We start from the raw sequence: 15,896 nt of genomic DNA, 5'->3' as shown, positions 1-15,896 counted from the left end.
CTGACCCAGGGACTCAATTGACTTAGTTATTGCAAAGCTCATTTATGAATATCAATGACACTGGCACTATAGACGGTATCATTGATACCCATAAATCAGCTTTAGAAAAACTAGACAACACCACGACTAGCCAAAAAAGGCTTATAAAGCCTTAGATAATCCTGTTAGACATTCTAAAATATATAGAAATATCTATATAAATCCTTCTTATATATACCTATATTTGATTATTTGTTAATAGAGCATATCAGATTATATGTTTAGAGTATATTCATTTGGCCGTTGGCACTAATGCAGTTCGGCTAAAGCCTTTCAACACAAAATCGTATAAACGCCACTTAGCAAATAGCAGCGTATAGCAAAATATGGAGCCTCGATTGAAGAGCCTATCAGAGCTACATCCCATAATCATAGCCTGAGCACCAATTAAGTTAAAGAAGGTGTCATAGCTACAATTCTGAGCATTTTGCGAAACTCATTGAGTTGTCTTCTCATTAGTGTGAAGACAACTTTGTTTTAATGAGTAATTTTTTCACAGGGCAGCTTATAATGCAGTAACAGCGAAGGTCAAAAACAAAGGCGGAATGTTGTCGGTATAATTACATAGCCAACTATCTGTTTATCATGAAAACTGACTCTACTACAAAAATTCGTATCTTTGTTATCAAACCTAAATTTTTGTATCGTATTGCTAAGGAATTGAGGTCCATTGTCTGTAGCAGTCTATCGACATCAGCAATATTATATTCTCAGTGCGACAGCTTGAATGTCAGCAATATTACTCGAACAAATGCTTCTTATTAAACTTGTTTAAATATTACAACAACAGTTCAAGCAAAAGTTTTGATTTATAGCTGCTCCGAAATATTGGAAAAATCCATTTTTTAATAGTTTGTGTTAATAGCTATATGTGACTATGAACGTATTGTATAGGCAGCAGCGAAAATGGTTAGTTGGCAGCATTTGAACACACTATAGTTCAAAGGGCAAACTGAAGGAAGCAAATCCAAGTGGTTTTAACAAATCCAAAGATGAAAAATTTATTACTGGATATTTGTAAAAATCTCATACCAAACCTTTTTTAAAACCAAAGAAATAGAGCTTACGTTAAAATACATATTTCCTGTAGCTGATCAAAATATTGTCTATGCTACTTAAACAAACATTGGCAATTATAATGGAAAACTCTTCTTGGTGTTGTACCAGGAGGCAGCGCTTTCTGCCACTAACTAAAAATTTCATTCCAAGACTACCTCGAATCAAGCCCCATAGCACCTTTACACCTACACAAATCTATGAGATTGTTAAGCAGTTTTTTGCACTTTTGTGACTACCAATTCAACCAAGACTCTTAACAATGGCATAATTATGACATTGTTAGGTGACGATTGACAGATTTTCATTACAGCTTGAGGTACGCCAACCAAAATATCACGACGAATTAATATTTATAAATCCTCTAAAAAATAGTAAGGGCAAATTTGTATATTACCATTGCAACTATACAACTATTAATATTTGTGTATGTACATGTAATAAGTACATAAAAATGTATGTGATGTCATCATATCTGTACAGATTGTTATCCTCAACCATTACAAAAAGGAAATGTTCAGGATTTAGCTTACATAATCATTGAAAAACCTAATTTTACATCCGTTTGGTTTATGTATGTGAAATCAGGGTAAAATGAGGATTAATTTAATATATAGTTTATGACTATTGACTAAATTCACAATGAGTAACAATATTGTCATCCACTAGAGGGGTTCAGTTTATTCTGCACACTACTGCAACAGAGACAGATGTCATAGTTAAATCTGTAAACTAAGGAACCTTTGACCGAGAGAAGGCAATAATAGATGGCAAGAGATATCGCACAAAGTCAATAGTTTGTACATAATCGTTATATCCCTTCTATATATAGATGTGATTTGTTGGTCCATACTTGCTAGCTCAGCCTCCTGTAACAGAAACAAAATCAGTAAAAGGGATGATGATATGGCGCTGAGGTTTGGCATGAAGCAAAACCAGCCACTTACATACAAAACTTATCATTACGATGATAATATCGCAGATTGAAAAGTTTTTTTATTACAGGCCACCAAAAATTTAGTTTTCAGTTTTTTAAGCTGTCAAAAGTTTTATTTTAGACACCAAAGGTGAACGGAATGGAGTCACACAGAACTTGCTATCTATTATCAATGTCGCTGTTGAAAGGTTATAATAGTTGTTAACATGAATAACATATCTGCTAGCATTTTGCTGTAATAATTATGTAATGGTGAATTTAACATAAAACTGTTAGTATAATAAAGAGAAGATAATCCTGAATAAAGCCAGCATGCCAATATTCATGAGCAGATAACTCTCTATTACCGCAAATTACAAAACATCAATATCTTTCTGGGTGAAAAATGTGCAAAATTCACCAGCAAAATGATCATGTGGGAAAACTGGTTATTAATAGCCTTCTTCAAACGTTCAATATCTGTATTACTTTATGACTCAGTGTTATTTGCACAGCTAATGGTCCTTATTTATCTAATTTTATTCTATTGGAAAGAGAATTGTCTATAAAATTGTCTAAACCACTGAAGAGTTAATCACTACACAGTTATACTGATGATCTAAAGTCTAAACAATATGTCTAATTTCCTAAAGTCGATCATACCATGGTAAAGTACTCGCAATACAGTGGAAATGACAATTCACTGATATTTGAGGAACCTGTCACTTGGATAGACCAGACAACCAGACCATATCCTATGCATCCATAAAATTCTTCTCAATCAAAAACAAAGCAAAACGGCATGTTATAAAATATAAGTAACGAACAAAACAAAATGACCCATGCAATCCATGGCATGTTAGCATGTTCAAAAGCTAATGACTAAACATTTTGTCAGTTGTCTGCACAATGTTTATATAAGCAAATACAGTGAGCAAATGTGTGGTAGTAAATAATCCAGTCTGAGAATGTTTATGCTATACTAATGGGGTTTTAAGTTATACAAGCAGTAAAAGACATGTAAATTGCCTAATCCGCTCTAAGAACTTTCAAAAGTCACCTCTTTGCCCTTTAAAAATGGAAAAAATTGACTCAGTTCTTTAATTTAATGATGGTACAGTAACTGTAATATCTGATTTGTATTAACTACATTTTTCTGTTTTTATCACTTCTACATAACTTAGAGCTCATGATTACGCTTTCAATGAGACTCCAACATATATAAGTTGTAGGAGCGCAGTAAAAATGAAAAAAAAAATCTAAATGGTTTTATTAATTTTAGGCAAAATAAAATGAAACATTTGTCTATGTTTACCGCATTTAAGTAGATTTGACAAAAATAACTGAGTGGTAGTAAAATTTGATAAAAGACAAAATAGTCAATTATGAGAGACATGCTGTTGAGGATAGACTAGCATCCTTAAGGATGCTTATCAAATTTAGGGTTGATAATAACTCACTGACAATTCTATCAGTAGTAGTACGTTTCTTGATCACCATTTAACTATTTTAGACAAATTTCTACAAATATCTCAGATACAAACAAGTGTGGGCGAATAATACATAGTCCACCTAAAAGCTGCCTCTGTCGTTCAATGAAATCATCTACAGCTCGCTTGCTGAGCTTGTCTTTTGTCAACCGTTCAAGCTCCTGGATGGTGAAGGTAGACGTAGCCCCAGTTAAACTACAACAATGGGTAGTTGTGATTTACCTGCATGAAGGAGGATGAATAGCGCAAACAACAGACCAATATGCACTGTTTCCCTATAGTTAGTACATGTTACAGTAAAGTAGTCTGTGTATGATAGCCAAACTTTCACGATAAACTGTAAAGGGATGTTTATGTATCGAGATGTGATTGCGAGATCACTAGTTATAATTTCCACTGTGTCATTGTGTGTGGTGTGCAGTGAGCGTGTGGTGTCTTCGTTAGTTTACATGGACACTAAGTGTTTCCACATTTTTTGGCTGATTTCATCAAAACTTTACACGCATACGTTTTGTGCCTTCCGCCAGGTCGCTAAAATATTGGGTTTCATAACCGTGTCTAATTTGTGAGAACCAGCCTCTTAAACACTTACCTGATTAGACACTCAAGAATGCATTAAGAACAACTACCCTCATTTAATGGGCTCATGGTTTGTTGCGGTGAAAGAAGTGTAGGAATTTGCGCTAGTAATCTACACACGTGCTGTGGACTATCTGATAAGAAAATTAAAAAAATCTTGGGTAATGCCAGCTTAATGATTTGCGTGTATAAAAGCTTTGGTGAAAGTTCAAGGCTTCATAGCCCAGAGTCAAATCCAGAGCTAGAAAAGGTTCACAATTATCATATACTCGACCTTATACTTGCAAGACGGCTTTTAACAAGCAAAACTACAAAAATTTTTTAGTGCAGCTGCAAATGCATAAAATTATTTTCGATCTAGTATGGTAAAAATGAAATCCGTTTCACTTCAAAATCTGTTTATCCATCTGTGCACATAGTGCAGATGTACCATTATTTCCAGACTATAGGCGCTACGGGGTACAAATCACACCAGCCATAGTAATGAATAATATAGTAATGAAAAAAAACAAGTCATAATAGAGTAAGTTTTTTTTGCAAATTTATTTGATAAAATCCGACACCAAAAACAGATACGTTATTTAAAATTTGAATGACGAACAATTTAGAAATATAATAAAAGCAACAACAAGCTGAGAGATATGCTTAAGCTACATGACACAACTAAGAACGTAACATTTTATGTTAACATAACATTTTATGTTAGCATGTTATGTTAGCATGTTATGTTAACATAACATGTTAAGAATTATTCAGAAAAATATAGCATAAATAACACGCTAAGAAATTCACCAAAACCATCTGCGTCAGTGCAAATACGCGGTAGCTAAAATCCACTGAAAACTTCATCCACGCTGTTACTTTTCAATTGCACTAACACAGGAGTTGAAAGAATCAGCCATCTAGCCTTTAGCACGCGATTGACGTTTTTGTTTTCTATATTTCAATGAGAGTAGCCTACAACTAAATACCATTGCAAAGGGCAATGGTTAGAATACAGTAAGAGTCAGGAGAAGGGCTCAGTATCCCTCTGATATGGTAGCATTCCGGATCTTTTTAAGTTTTGGAACTAAGTTGCCAAAATTTTATAAGGTTTGGAGTTATTATCTCAAAAATCTTTATCTCTGTTTAAAAATTGATATATTCTTTGTATCTTATATATTTTATATTGATTGTTTGTGTTGTTAAAAATGTCTCAACTTTTTAAACAACGCAAACAAAAACTTTAGCAAAGAGGAGAAGACAATTACCAGATGCTCAGCACCAGAGCATAGAGACTCCACTGTAGGGGTTTTGCTGATATGTTGTCTCTTGTTAACCTGAAGACAAACCACAATCACTTAAGGTTCTAGTACTAGGTGCTAGCATGCAGGTTTGTATGAGATCAAATGGATATAAAATTGCGAGCAGATTAACAAGCCACAGAAACTCATGACACCAATACGTTGATCGAAACACTTGTCAAACATTATTTTTATTGTCAACAATATTTTTATTGATTACACATGACTAGGGACAGACTACAAGCAAGAGCATGCATTGCAGGTAGCTGTAAACTTACAAGCTTTTGCTTCTAACTGACAGATTACAAGCAAAAGCTTGTAATCTGTCAGTTAGAATAACCTAGTAGTTTATAAACCTACAGGTTATGAAATAGAAAGGGAACAGAAAGAGTGCAGTACACCTGAACACCGACCTGAAGGTTTTGACGAGTTCCCCCAGTCTATCCCTGACATCATTCTGCTCAGGCACAGCGGCAGTCAGTCTCTCAAAGCTGCAATAGACAATACAGGAAATGATAAATAAAACTGTGATAGATAATATATAATCTAACAGGTTAGTCAGAAATAGATAACATATTTCAAAAGATAATATTGCCATAGATAATAGACAATCTAATCGATAATTTACAGGATGAAGTTTCCCAGAAACATTTATTTATTCAAGTGCCAGTCTGCAAACATTCGGGTTGGAGGGAAAACATAAATATTTTACGAAAAAACTTCATGACAATGTACCATGGATAACTTCAGCGTGATTAGGTATTAGATAGAGGAAGCAACTCCCGTCAGGTACTCAGTGTTTATATAATTCAAGTGTGGCAACATTGCACCGACCTCTTCAATAATCTTTGATATACTATAGACCTCTGGCGACTCTGCACAGATTCTACATTCGGTTGAGTCACCTCTACTTCCCCACTTGTCTTGGCATCAGCACTCCCTTGCTACAATGAAATGCTACAGAATAGAGACAACAAAGCAAAACAGATAAAACCAGTTTCCAAAAGTATGGATGCTTCTTCAATGATGTTTTATATTTTAACTAGTTGAACGCTTGGCATTGCATGGCCAATTAAAAAGTTTTTGATAGATAGTTTATTCTTAATTGGCTAAGTTTTTTTACCTAATGAATTTGAGTAAATTGAGCTAGTCTAAACCTTTACTATATAGGAGCCGTTATTTTAACTTGAGCCAGCGTTAGGAAAAAGATGGCATCATGATCTCTCATGCAATCATGATCTTCAAGCATGCCAGCTAAAGCATACATTAAAGATTGGCAGTTGTAGTAAGTACTTGAACAATTAAACTATACTATGGCAAGGATAGCTTAGCGCATTGGATAGAACGCCTGTCTGCAGAACGGTTGTTTCCAACTTCCTATGTAAAGCAGGTTTTTCGTTCCTAGAATTTGATCATTTAACTAAATGCCCGAATAAAAACAAACACTGAGATTTATATATAGATGAGACAACTTTACACTAAGAAAAATATACAATTTTTAAAAACCATAAAAAAAGCTCTTTCCAGAATGGCCATTTATAACCAACTAGTACCATGGCAGTCTAGTGTGCTGTGAGAATAACTATCGGAACATTTACTCTACAATGGCAGGAGGTTGATTGGTGGAAGAGTTAGAGTGTCGGTCTACCAAGCTGAATGTCAAGAGTTCGAATCCTGCTATTAGCAATCTTTTATCTCGACATCTAACCGTGGCTTTAGACAGACAAACACGCGAAGCAACCATTTTTGATAATAACACGTTTTGACAGCACTAACAGTACATTATTGGTTGGTCATACATGTGATAGCTCGTTTGTCTACACTAATCACACAACTTTACATGCAATAAAAGAATAGCTAGTACAGTTGAAAAACATTTACCGTTATCAATGAAAATAGAACAACAATAATCGTTATCAAATCTCTTTTGCAACCGTGCAGAAGTGGTGCGTATAGTTCTTACTGTAGTGAAGATTTTGCAACAAAAGAAGTTACAAAATGAACAGCTCATTTCTCCAAATAACTCTGCATCTAACTTGGAAATTGCTCGTGTTAAGAACTGCGTGAAATCTGATCTGATGTAATTTCTGTAGGTGTGTTTCAGTCAACACATGCATCAAATAATGAGCGCGAACGAATGTATGTTTCTTCAATAGAACAAAAAACAAGCTCACAGATGATTGATACAAATAGAAGTGAGACTAAAAATGACGAGCTTCAATCGCGCTACAGCGTAAAATCTCATAGCAACAACTTTATGATTATAGAAGGTATAAGCGGATAAACCATAGCAGACGAGACTTGATAAACAACTGATGCCACTGTTCATGAAACCAACTATTTTATCACTAACAACATGATAAAAATGTGACAGCTGAGTGGGTCTAGGAATGATATTTATGACTTCCAGCTGCTGGTTAACATGTACAAAAAGCCTAAGATGACGGGGCCATGTGCAAAAGATGGATTATGAGCGACTACCAAGACAATTATTCACAACTCTATGAAGAAAAGAGGAATCAGGGCAGACCCAGACTGAGATACAAATCTGTAGCTAAGTGTAACATGAAGTTGTGGGAACTAGACGCAAGCAGAAGGTGGAAAACAGAGGATGGAGGTCAGTAATATAAGTAATATAAAACTGCATGGAGGTCAGTAATAAAGTCTAAACCGTAAATGATCCGAGAAAGAGAGGGGAGGGAGGGGAGAGAGAGAGGGGGAGGGAGAGGGGGGGGGGAAGAGAGGGGAGGGAAGAGTGTGAGAGAGGGAGAAAGAGAGGGAAAGAGAGAGAGACATACGCTGGTGTTAGACTGGCGCTAGAGGCTAGGAGCAAAACTCTTGCTTACAGCAATTTATATTTTAAACCATTATCATAAAACTATCAAAATTAACACGGTAAAAGGATTGTTAATAACTTGTCTGGAAGAACAAAATCCGTGAAGGTTACATGAGTACCTTAGATGTGGAGGCAGCTGAAGATGATTCTGAAAGAATACCTCTGGTGAAAAGAATTTGTCGCGTCTCATCACTAAACCACTCCGTCAGCCTTTCCAAACACACCTAGGTATACATGAGATCAAATATAAAAATGATGAACAAGTATTTGATGATTGAAATATGGTATCACTCACAAAAGGAGAAGCCATGAAAAACCCAGTGCACACAAGTGTTAAGGAAATATGGAGCTACTCACAAGCACTTTGTATATAGGGGTATATTTCAATAAGTCCAGAATATAAATAACTAGCTGTACAACCCGGAGTTGTTCGGGTAATAAAAAAGTCTTTGCACAGAAAGTTTTTTGTATTTAACATATAACAACGTTTGCCATTCTAACTTTCAAACTACATATCATGAGAAAAGTGTTTTGTGTAATTGAAATAAATTAGGAGAGAAAATAAAAGCAACTGTAAAGGTTTCCAAACTTTGTCAAAGAACTTTTAAACTTTATATCATGAGGAAAATGTTTCGTGCAGGTCAAATAAATTAAAAAAAATAAAACGACTATAAAAAGGTTTAGAGGTAAATGTGAAATATTTAGCAAATAATAGCTAAATTACGCCGGTTTTGCTACGATTACAATAAAAGATGATTCGGCATTGATACAATTAATACAAACTGAGAAAACAAAATAAAAATCCTGAATATGTTGAATTAATAATAACAATTCTTGCATAGAAGTGTGCGGGTATAAAAAAGGTTACTGTTCCACCAGAAGCTATCCATCAAAACATTGAATATGATGATACTGGTACCTCTCGATATCAGTAAAAATGAGATATCGTACTGTTTTTGTCTGACCGAACGGAAAGATAATGTCGAGACTTTTCCTACGGAGACAATATAATTGTCGGCGTAAGAAGAATTGGCCTTGACCCCAGATACAGTAATAGGACCTTACGAAAAATATTTCTTAACAGGGGCGTCGTAACACGTGGCCGCATTGATAAAATAATCAGCGTGCGCTATAGCCGGAGAGACACACGTACACACCAACTTTGAGAAATATATATATAGATTGTAATGATCATTTGTTTTTATAGAAGGAAAGAAAAAAAATCACGTTCTATGATGATAAAACATTTTCATTGTTTTAAAAACAATATTGCAGTTTCAAACCAAAATCTTCAAAAAATAGTTGCCATTTTTAAAGACATTTATCATTGAGTAACTTTCAGAAACCAAAAACACACAAATTAAACTTTTTCAGCTACCTTTACTAAAGTGGGACCTTGACAATCATTTTCTTACAAAAAAGAAACCATTCAGTGTGTAAGTTATCAATAAAAGTATTTTGCAATGCAAAACAAATAATTAAATGCGGTGTAGCAGCTTTAAACAAATAGAGAAACATACCAGGAGATCAGCTGGAGTTTTAGCCTCTTCACGAAATGTTGTTTCCATCTTTGGTGCGGGCATTGTGCAGTCTAAGAGAACAGTCCGTGGTGCAGAGGTTTTAGCTGAGCGAGCAGTCCCAGTTCTATGTACTACATCAGAGGAGACCTTTCTTTGGACAGACGTGCCAGACACAGGTTTACCAGTAGCTGACGTATGATCTAAGTTCATTTCACTGGACGATTTACTACCAGACACTGTCAAGCCATCACCAGTCTTGCTGCTATGGGATACAGTTTTGTTTAGAAGTTTATTTGAATCGCTACTGCTGTCTTCAAGTTGATCGTGATTCACTCTATTTAGCATTGAACCTTGCCATCGTTCATCAACATCTCCCAAGGCAGATGTTGGATTGGAGAGATCGGTATGTAGCCTCTGATCTTTGCGTCTGGTCAGAAGTGATTGAATAGATTCATTAACATCTTCATCCGATGAACCTCCATCACTAGGTTTCTCATCAGCAGACTCTAAACAAATGAAAACTGTTTGAAAAATGACATGTTAGTTAGAAAAAAAATTATTGAAATGTAATATTAGAAGATTGAACAGCCTATGAGAGTAGAGTTTAACGAAGGGAGTTGCCTTCACCATAAACTATGAATGGTAATACCAACTGACTAGCAGCCTCAAGGACTAGCTTGTGGATTACTCTGACCATGTGACAACCTTTCTGAATCGGCCTAACATTAGGCCCGACAAGTGCCATGGGTGTGTAGGACAGCTGAAGCTAGAGCATATTTTTAAACAGCATGTACTCACATAGACGTGGAGTGCAAAATATATAATGGTTTTGGTGAGAAATGATATACTAGTTGGCTACAGGTAGTTCTATTAATTCGGGTGCAAACAAGTATTTCAAATCTCTCAAAATAGAATTTAATCAACGCTCATAATGAAGTACATGTAGGTATCTCCTCAAACCATTGACTCACAACAGATACAGGATGATCATTCTTATAAGACAGTTACCACCAAAGCCCTAGCGCTTTCCACACAATTGTTAAATTTCAAGCCAATGAAGTCCAGTAAGTAAAAAATTCAAGTTTTCTGAAGGAAATCATCCAACCTATCCACCCAGGAAATTTGTCTGAGTTTATAGCATGTGATCTAACCTTTTTCTAATTCTTCTTCCTCTAGACTAAGTTTCTGTAGAAGTTCACTTGCTAATATCTCTGTTGGATCGCTGGTCTCTACAAACATAAATAGCCATGTAAAAATTAAAGGTAACAGAGTTTCCTTTGTTAATGCTAGAGTCTTACAGTTTTAATGATTCCCCTGCTATGAACTCACAACAATACTACACCCTTCCTTTACTTGTTAGCTTAGTAACCTCATCGAAATTGTGCATTGAGGCATCACGCCAAATCACAGTAAAACAGTTTTTATTCGGAAAGGCTATGCATGTTTTGTTGAGAGTGATGTTGCATCATACATTGGTTTGACTGGATATGATAACCTCGATGACTGGAGACACACCCAGTTGCAGGGAGCCATTTAAGGTTGGATGTCATTCCTGTCACCACCGGCAGCCCTTTTGGAAATTGGACCCCAACCTGCTGTTTACACTACCATTGTTGTTAGACTACTGGGCCATGAGTGCTGCTTTATTCTGCGAGCCCTTAGTGTATGTCAAACCATGAATTAGAAGGGGTATTAAGGGTGGTGTTAAATCAAGCAGAATTGCCCAACCAATAAATTTACATAACCTTGTAGCTGCAAAACAAAAAGTTCTCCCAGAATATTCAAATATGTACTGTAATACTTGACTGTTGTTTCTCTAACAGATCTATGTTTGCCTATAATTCTCCAATAGAGCCATGATAGCCTATCTAACTCATAAAAGTGAGCTATGGATGCCTAATAATGCTGCAGTAAGAATGCATTGCCCATAGCTTTAAGATACTTTTTAATGACTAGTCTACAGTCAGCTGTACAACTACTATGGTAGTAACTCAAGTTTCTCATCAACCTATGTTACCACTCATATACGAGCATGACAAACGATTATATATTGTTCCATGGGAAGATAACCTCTTAATAAAATATACATGTGCCTTATAATGGGTTTCACAAAATATTTTCTTTCGTTAAGTTAACCTATGGTTTTATATTTAATATATTTAAGTTAGCATACAACTCAAAACTTATGTACAACTCCAACTTATGTACAACTACAACTTATGTACAACTCCAACTTATGTACAACTCCAAACTTATGTACAACTCCAGCTTATGTACAACTCCAACTTATGTACAACTCCAAACTTATGCACAACTCCAGCTTATGTACAACTCCAGCTTATGTACAACTCCAACTTATGTACAACTCCAACTTATGTAAAACTCCAACTTATGTACAACTCCAGCTTATGTACAACTCCAGCTTATGTACAACTCCAACTTATGTACAACTCCAAACTTATGTACAACTCCAGCTTATGTACAACTCCAGCTTATGTACAACTCCATCTTATGTATAACTCCAACTTATGTACAACTCCAAACTTATGTACAACTCCAGCTTATGTACAACTCCAACTTAGGTACAACTCCAGCTTATGTACAACTCCAACTTATGTACAACTCCAAACTTATGTACAACTCCATCTTATGTACAACTCCAACTTATGTACAACTCCAACTTATGTACAACTCCAACTTATGTACAACTCCAACTTATGTACAACTCCAGCTTATGTACAGCTCCAGCTTATGTACAACTCCAAACTTATGTACAACTCCAACTTATGTACAATTCCATCTTATGTACAACTCCAGCTTATGTACAACTCCATCTTATGTACAATTCCATCTTATGTACAACTCCAACTTATGTACAACTCCAACTTATGTACAACTCCATCTTATGTACAACTCCATCTTATGTACAACTCCATCTTATGTACAACTCCAACTTATGTACAACTCCAACTTATGTACAACTCCATCTTATGTACAACTCCATCTTATGTACAACTCCAACTTATGTACAACTCCAACTTATGTACAATTCCATCTTATGTACAACTCCATCTTATGTACAACTCCATCTTATGTACAATTCCATCTTATGTACAACTCCAACTTATGTACAACTCCAACTTATGTACAACTCCATCTTATGTACAACTCCAACTTATGTACAACTCCAGCTTATGTACAACTCCAGCTTATGTACAACTCCAACTTATGTACAACTCCAGCTTATGTACAACTTCAAACTTATGTACAACTCCAACTTATGTACAACTCCAAACTTATGTACAACTCCATCTTATGTACAACTCCATCTTATGTAACACTCCAGCTTATGTACAACTCCAGCTTATGTACAACTCAACTTATGTACAACTCCATCTTATGTACAACTCCAGCTTATGTACAATTCCAATCTATGTAAAACTCACACATTCAACTAGAAGAAACAGAAAGAAGAGTTTACATACCTGTAAAAGATGTAGTTTTGTCTATTATAACAGACTCGTCACTAACTGCTACCGCATGCTGCTTCTTGCTTTCTGTTAGCAGCTCAATTTTGATAGTTGAATCAAATCTACGTCCCCACAACGGTTCATCACTTACTTGTGACTGCAGATATTTGGAGGCCTGGAGCATGAAACAGAAGAGATATGAGGAAAGAGACCAAAGCTGACAGCAGCCAGCTATAATAATTAAACTGCATACATAACTGTGGATGCAGCCTTGTTATGCACAGCGAGATATCTTGTTTATTAAAAATGACAACAAAATGTGTGACTGGACTCAAACACAAATCAGAGCAAGAGTTCAAAGTATGCAGGCTTTATGGCATTTCAGATCACTTCTCATGATGATATAATGCTTTCTGTCATATCATACCACTAACAGCATGCAGCTTAAAAATAGGATAGTTATAGTGAAGGTGAGGTACGTAAATGAAGTCAATTTATGAAAGGAAATCTATGATATTTAATTTTGTTATCAAATTTAAATTCATTAAAATTTATTCCCTCTCTGCTGCATGTCTGGCACTTTAGTCCGAACCACATTTATCCTGAAACAAAATAAACTGCGACCACCTACTCAAGGGATTTGGTACAGCAGCAATTGTAGTTGGATGTACTTCCTAACACCGCTGAGGGTCCTTCCGTGATTCGAACCACTGACCTACTGATTCTATTCCAGTGCAGTAACCGCTGAGCCATTGCTGCCAATACCCTGTTGCTTTCCATGATGTAACTTTAAAGCTGGTAGTCTTCCATAAATTACAAACACTGAAGCGGATATAGAAGTTTTCAGCAGTTTTTAAAGCTATATCAAGATCTCCAAAAGCTTACCTTATAGCAAGATGCGGAACAGAAATATCTTCTCTCAGAAACATCAAACACCTTGTTCGTTCGAGCTGAGATGTGGTATTTTTGCTTGTGGTTCAACTGTCATAAAAGTATTAAATTTTTTTTAAGAACAGACAACTCCCTCGATTGACACAAAACTCCCTAAATGTCCATGTATGACACCCCAACTACATTTGAAGATTATTTAGTTATCACTATTGATTTCTTCGATTCACTGGATCTCAAACTAAAAGCAAATGATGCCAGCAACCAATAGCTAAATAGAAAGATTATTATTTATGAGTCTTTGAACATACTGTAAGACCCCTATTTGAACGCCACCTCTATTTGAACGCCACCTCTATTTGAACGCCACCTCTATTTGAACGCCACCTCTATTTGAACGCCACCTCTATTTGAATGCCACCTCTAGTTGAACGCCACCTCTATTTGAATACCGCCTCTACTAGAATGCCATTATAAGAGAAGGGTTGCGTAATACAGCGCCATTCTTTAATTGAACACCACCTCAATTTGACCACCACTTTGACATTCTTTGATCTTTACAAACCCATAATATAAAATGATCAGAAAAGTGTCCATAAAATGGTACTAATAACGATTTGGTTATATCAATAATAATTAATTCTTTCGTAGTCAGTGGTAGCCATGGTTTTAGTGATGGTGTACCTGAGAAGATCAATCATTACAATCATCTGGACTACACTCTGATTCAAAGTCACCAAGCTCTTAATCCAATTCATCCATAATGTGGTTCACAATCTGAACCAAAGATTTTAAAGGTTGATTTGCAACAAAATTTACATGACAGTTATTTGGTATCAAAAGGTTCACCATGTCTTACTCTGCTGTGTTGTAGGTTCAAAATATGGGAAACGTGTTTAAAAGCTTTTGAAAGCTCAAAAACGAACAGTTAATTGAAGCTATCACAAAAATCCCTCTCAAAACAGCCCAAATGTGACGTAATTGAACACGATGTGCTTGTTTACACTTTCATGTAACCTCAATCGTCGAAATATTTTCACAAATATGCTTCAAGCATTCAATAAAACTATGTCTATTGTCCTTACATGTCTATTTCATCATAATTGTAAAGCTGTCATTTGAGCAATGATATCTCAAAACTTACCGTAAAAATTCGTCTAATTTTTTAACCTTAGCTCGAAGAAGTGCATATCATCCTCTGATGAACATGAGGAGCCTGTTAGTCACCTGCGATAGCTGAAAAATGATGCAGAAACTGTTCGCGCGATGTAGCAGAAAGTATGGGTCACATGATCAGATTACGACTATATGATTAGACCAGGCTGAAACGATACTGTGAAGTAGCGAGCATCTATATTTGATACGGGCTTTCCGGTAGAACCCGGAGTATTTGTCATAAAACTAGCGCTATGAGAAGTGTTATATTGAGCATTTTACTTCACGTGATAACATCTCGTGTCAAAACAATAACCACAATGTTTGAGTACGTCATCAAGATAAAGGGATTCCAACCTACGGCCGCTTTCTATAACTGTTCGTTTTTGAGCTTTTAAGAGCTTGAAATCACATTTCCACATATTTTGCATCTACAACACAGCAGAGTAAGAAATGGTGAACCTTTCGATACCAAATAACTGTAGCGTAAATTTTGTTGCAAGTCAACCTTTCATGGGTTTTGATGACTGATGAGAATACTTTTCAGGGACGCTGTATGAGGTAAAAGCAGCCATTGTTATGGCGTATCGAAGTCCATTTTTTAATGCAAAAGCTTTACAGTTTTTCCTTGAAAACTTTGAAATGCCGACGGCATTAATGTCGC

The 15,896-nt window shown here is 35.8% G+C and overlaps 1 protein-coding gene across 3 annotated transcripts in view; it reads right to left on the bottom strand.

Moving 5' to 3' along the window:
* Positions 1-1,700: 1,700 nt before the first annotated feature.
* LOC137408486 (putative RNA polymerase II subunit B1 CTD phosphatase RPAP2) overlaps positions 1,701-15,896 on the bottom strand; it is a 28,278-nt gene continuing 14,082 nt past the window's right edge. The window contains exons 5-14 of one of the 3 annotated variants that reach the window (XM_068095030.1): positions 14,075-14,170; positions 13,205-13,364; positions 10,871-10,948; positions 9,720-10,240; positions 8,319-8,423; positions 6,198-6,307; positions 5,777-5,854; positions 5,331-5,399; positions 3,584-3,696; positions 1,701-1,964 (exon numbers count right to left, since the gene is read on the bottom strand). In XM_068095030.1, the coding sequence (XP_067951131.1) occupies positions 1,957-1,964; positions 3,584-3,696; positions 5,331-5,399; positions 5,777-5,854; positions 6,198-6,307; positions 8,319-8,423; positions 9,720-10,240; positions 10,871-10,948; positions 13,205-13,364; positions 14,075-14,170 (1,338 nt within the window). In that variant the 3' untranslated portion in view covers positions 1,701-1,956. The remainder of the gene's footprint in view (positions 1,965-3,583; positions 3,697-5,330; positions 5,400-5,776; positions 5,855-6,197; positions 6,308-8,318; positions 8,424-9,719; positions 10,241-10,870; positions 10,949-13,204; positions 13,365-14,074; positions 14,171-15,896) is intronic. The other 2 variants (XM_068095031.1, XM_068095032.1) reach the window with 2 other exon arrangements.

This window comes from Watersipora subatra, chromosome 11 (assembly GCF_963576615.1).
Source record: "Watersipora subatra chromosome 11, tzWatSuba1.1, whole genome shotgun sequence".
Lineage (NCBI taxonomy): Eukaryota > Metazoa > Bryozoa > Gymnolaemata > Cheilostomatida > Watersiporidae > Watersipora > Watersipora subatra.
Note: the sequence above shows the minus strand (reverse complement) of the source record. Positions and strands in the feature narration are given on the sequence as shown.